Source organism: Phymastichus coffea, unplaced genomic scaffold (assembly GCF_024137745.1).
Source record: "Phymastichus coffea isolate CEN01 unplaced genomic scaffold, Cenicafe_Pcof_1.1 PCOF00071, whole genome shotgun sequence".
NCBI lineage: Eukaryota > Metazoa > Arthropoda > Insecta > Hymenoptera > Eulophidae > Phymastichus > Phymastichus coffea.
In genome coordinates this window covers 398,634-403,239 of record NW_026706882.1, presented here as the reverse complement: position 1 = coordinate 403,239, position 4,606 = coordinate 398,634, and the positions used below count along the sequence as shown (strand labels likewise).

The following is a 4,606-nucleotide window of genomic DNA, read 5'->3' as shown; positions in this document are numbered from 1 at the left end:
AATTCGCCGAAACAAAAAGGAAATATAAGATGAACGCAAGCGATAAGAATCTTGGAAAAGGTGCGAGATTTCGTAGAGGGGTCTAATTGCGTTCGCATGCAAAAGCAGCTATTGTGTATATGTATATATACCTGTGTGTTCGGGGGGAGCGAAGACGAGTTAACTTACATGCACGACAGTGTCGCGTGCGTAAAAGCAGACTTGGCCCCGAAGTTATCTCATCAAGTCGTCACGAGGACTACGCCAAAGTTTGCCCTTCTCGTGATTATATTTCTCCCCTACCGCGTTCAAACGACCTCATTCTGATGTTGCTCTGTTGCGGGCGCTATAAATACCTTTTTTTATGGTCTTATCGCTGTTACTTCTCTCTTTTTTTTTCATTTTTCGTTTGCCTTTAGAGTAGAACAACAACTCTAAATCTGAAAACAAACGAAATTCATGAAAATACTTTGCGACGTATTAGACTTTCAGTGGAAAAGCTGAAAGTACCGCGATGGAATGTTCCTTTGTCAATAACGTCACAAAAAATCTGCGATATAGCCATAACAAAATTGATTGACTTTAATATTTCCACTGTTGATTTCACGGCCACCACGGATAAATTTAATTGCAGATGATTTTTCCCGAAGCCCGCGATTGCTTATAATGTGCGTCACATTAAAGTGACGTGTAGACACTGTGATTATTGTTATTAATGTATTAACATGCGTTGCTTCGTAATGAAAATATAAATAATAATGCATCTTTAATATTTCAAACCGACTCACTTACGGGATTTTCTTGTTACTTTTGAATTTTTTATGTCAATTATTGTTGAGAGTGTGATCAATGGAATCCAAGAACTAAAACAACAACAAAAATATTCCACGCTCATGTCGGTACTTTAGAATTCATCCGGAAACGAATTAATTCGGAGCGCGCTCCTGAGCAGCAAGCGGCATAATGGCAGCTGAGATATTCGTCTACAGCAAGCAGGGCTTAGTGCGAAATAATAAGTTGAGTGGCTGTTACTTAACTGCACATCTGACGGTGTTTTCTACCTACGGCAACTTACATTCGTCAATGGCTTATTCTTTCTGCAGCTTAAAAATGCTCTCGACAATCTCTTTCTTCACGAACATCTCGAAGCCCGATTGCTTGGATTTTTGCATAACTTATTTTATTGCTATCGTTTCAGATTACTCGTTAATTGGAACACACGATGTTTACGCTAATATTCGATATAAAAGACACGATGTTTCCCTCATTCCATAATTCATCGATATTCTGAACGATTGCCGTCGAAAGCTGCATAGAGATTGCGAAAGTGTCAATACCAATAATTTGATCCAAATCACAAAAGGGTGCAATGAAATAGGTCCACCAAGCTCAAGCCGCTTCGGGTTTAGTTATAATTTATGAAAACTAGTTTTTCAACGAGTTTCAATTACATCGACCTCCTGTTGTACACACGCGTGTTTTCGATTGCAAATTTATTTGCCGTGACAAAGTACTTTGATCGAGAAGTCGCGGTGCCCTTTTTTTGTGAGTGTCCATTGAGCTCGTTCAGCTATGTATACGATCCTTTAACGAATCGCCTGATGCTGTTTTTCATCGCGGAAAGTTTTATCAGAATAAATTCAGCCGGCACTTATACGTTTGAATGAATATACTATCAAAGAATATGCAATTACACATTTCGAGAATGTGCAAATGCTTCTCAAACATCTTTTAGTATTTTTAACATATTTGTTTTATGAATATAAATAAGATTACATTTTTATCGTATTGTGAATTTGTTTTGAAATACGAAAATACTGCCAGTAATGTAGTTTTTTGCAACTCGCACTGATGAAGTTGTTCTTTCATACATCTACATAATATTTTTGAAATCGCCGATCTTTCGTTCTTGTTCATTTGATATTCATGTCGAAATCGAAATTCCAAAAGAACCTTGATGATAGCAAACACGTAGAATATTTTTAAAATTCTTTAAAAGCAATCATTTCCAATATAAAAAATAATTATTAATTTTTCTTTGCATTTCTTCAAAAAACTTTCTTAAATAAAAAAATGTTTCATTAAATAAAAAGTTAGTTTGATGACTTATCCAACACTTACTGAATCGAATTAAAAGTATTTTCACTCTATATAATAAGTGATTTACATATAATATATTCAATATATAATTTAAGAAAATTAAAATTCTCTAGAAATACTGACAGTATCGTAATTTATAATCTACGTCACGAATCAACGAATTTTCGTGGATAACTGATTAATACAATAATTCATACAATGTTTTTTTCACAGAAACACGTAAGCAAAAAATTATCACGAAATGGATTTATTCCAAATGAAAAACTGAAATATTATGAACAATTCTTGAACAATAGATATATATATCATACAATGAGGAATCGATAAACTTTTACGTAAAATTCTAATTGGTATCAAAATTGGTATCAAAATAATCAAAATACGCTATCAATTGCATTGGTAGTACGCTTCTTTGAAAAGCAAAAATGATATGCGTATGCAAGTTGATGCAAGTAACAGTTTCCAATCGTTTAGCTAAGAAAAAAAATTTAATGCCAGATGCCAACGTCATACGAACGAATATTTTGATATTATAATTTTTTCTGCAACACATACAATTACGGTATTTTATAGCCACTACCGTGTTAATATAACCACTACCTAGACCCACTTTAATGGTCGTTTCTGAAAAATTAGGGAAATGTCAGGTGCTAACGTCAAAACAGACAAAAATGGACACCGGACTTTTCAAGTTTTAAAAGACTCTGAAAATAGTAACTTTAACAAAAATATGATTATTATTAGAGAGAATACTTCGAGATGTACGAGCATAAAGAAAGAGATTAGCAAAAAATGTGAAATCAAAAAAGTTGCTACAAAAGAAAATGTAAAAAAGGCAAAATCACTGTTTCAAAGCTTCCCTGTCAAGAAAGCAACATTGTAATCACTGCGAATTTCAAGCATCGGATAAATAAATCAGCAGCAATTAGGGTCTGTCAAAAAACTTTCTTGGCGCTCGACATACGGTCAAACAAGCTTCAATCTTAGTATTAGGCTAAAGTGAGTACGGAAACTTTTATTTTTTTTATTTACGCGATTACACGCCCTGATGCGGCTTTGTCAGTTGCTGTTTATCAATCTGTGTGTGTCGTTGTCACAACGGTGGGGGAGTCGTGCCGTAGCTTCACTTTCAGGTCAACACCACAATTTATCAATTGAAAAATATTAAAGCCAACGATTATCTCTAGTATATATAAAGAGTCGGGCGTACTACCGTACTTCATTCAGTTACTTGCAGTGCTTGCAATACTGAAGTACACAATTCTTGCTCAGTGATCATAAGCAACGTTTCTGTCAATATGAAGACTATCGCCATTGTGCTTGCCGTCTGCCTTGCCGTCGCCTATGCTGTAAGTTTAGTTTAATTATTTTTTTCTCAAATTTTCTTCGTTGAACTATAATTTTACTTTGATTATTTTTAAAATATTTTCCAAATACAATTGTATTTTGTTTCAAATACGGGACTAATTTTTAGAAAAATATGTCTGTTAGGAAAAACTTAGATTTTTTAAATAAAGTAGTTTTGCAATAATAAATATCTTAAAACGCAATATATATATATATATATATATATATAACAAATTCTATAATGAATTATCGCTTTGAAAACAATTACAGAATAATTTGTTTGATAAATTATAACACATTATGCATTTTCCCAAGTACATGTGATATCTTTTAACTGCAGGACGATCCACTGAAAGACATCCCTAAGGACTTTATCAGAACTTGCTTGATCGAGAATGGGTTCGACGAGGCCCAATACTCCAACGGCTTGAGAAACGTCAAGATCCCTGACAACCAAGAGAAGAACAGAGACTGCTACTACGCATGTATGATGAAGAAGATGAATCTGGTAAAAATTTTTACTAAAATAAATTTCTAGTACCCTTTCTGATATCTTTTCTCACTTGTGATGTATAGATGAGGCCCGACGGTATGCTCATGGAGGACAATCTTAAGACCAAATTCAACATGAACCTCGAGACTCTCCAAAAGGCCATGAATACTTGCAAATCCCAGGGTAAATATATTTATATACATCACAGTTCATTTTCTTCAGAGCCTGTGAATAATCTCGTATCTTTCGTTTTTGGTTCTGCAGTTAAGGGAAACGACAGTTGCAAGCTGGCTGCCTGTCTTATGGCCAACCGAGGAATCTAAGTACTCAATTCAAACTGTCTTTCTTTATTTCTTTTTAAGACTGTCTATCCCACTTGCGCCTTGAAAAATAAATAGTCGATTAAGTTATGTCGATTATTTTCATGTATTGTCATCGAGTGTCAAAAATAAACCCGCTTTTATTATAAGATCGCATACATTGTTTTTCTCACTTGTTTCGATTCTCCAAATAACTCCTACATACGTATATCATTTCCTTAATCTGTATTTGTTAGTATGTATACGCAAGGCTATGAACTTATGGAAATTGCATTCGAACTCAAATCATCAGAATGGACAAAATCTTATTTTCTACTGCAATCGGTTAATTATTCACCAAAAAATGTACTTAAGCGACTGTCAAGAA

At 34.1% G+C, this 4,606-nt stretch overlaps 1 protein-coding gene across 1 annotated transcript; it reads left to right on the top strand.

Annotated features, from left to right (window-relative positions):
* The first annotated feature begins 3,317 nt into the window (after positions 1-3,317).
* On the top strand, positions 3,318-4,387 carry LOC131667873 (uncharacterized). Its single transcript, XM_058941614.1, has 4 exons — positions 3,318-3,428; positions 3,767-3,934; positions 4,003-4,102; positions 4,184-4,387. The coding sequence occupies exons 1-4, from the start codon at positions 3,378-3,380 to the stop codon at positions 4,240-4,242; spliced, it is 378 nt and encodes a 125-aa protein (XP_058797597.1). The 5' UTR covers positions 3,318-3,377; the 3' UTR covers positions 4,243-4,387.
* Positions 4,388-4,606: the final 219 nt, after the last annotated feature.

Coding starts and splice junctions, on each gene's coding strand:
- LOC131667873 (XM_058941614.1), top strand. CDS start 3,378: ATGAAGACTATCGCCATTGTGCTTGCCGTCTGCCTTGCCGTCGCCTAT. Junction 3,429..3,766: donor GCCTTGCCGTCGCCTATGCT/GTAAGTTTAGTT, acceptor TTTTAACTGCAG/GACGATCCACTGAAAGACAT. Junction 3,935..4,002: donor TGATGAAGAAGATGAATCTG/GTAAAAATTTTT, acceptor TGTGATGTATAG/ATGAGGCCCGACGGTATGCT.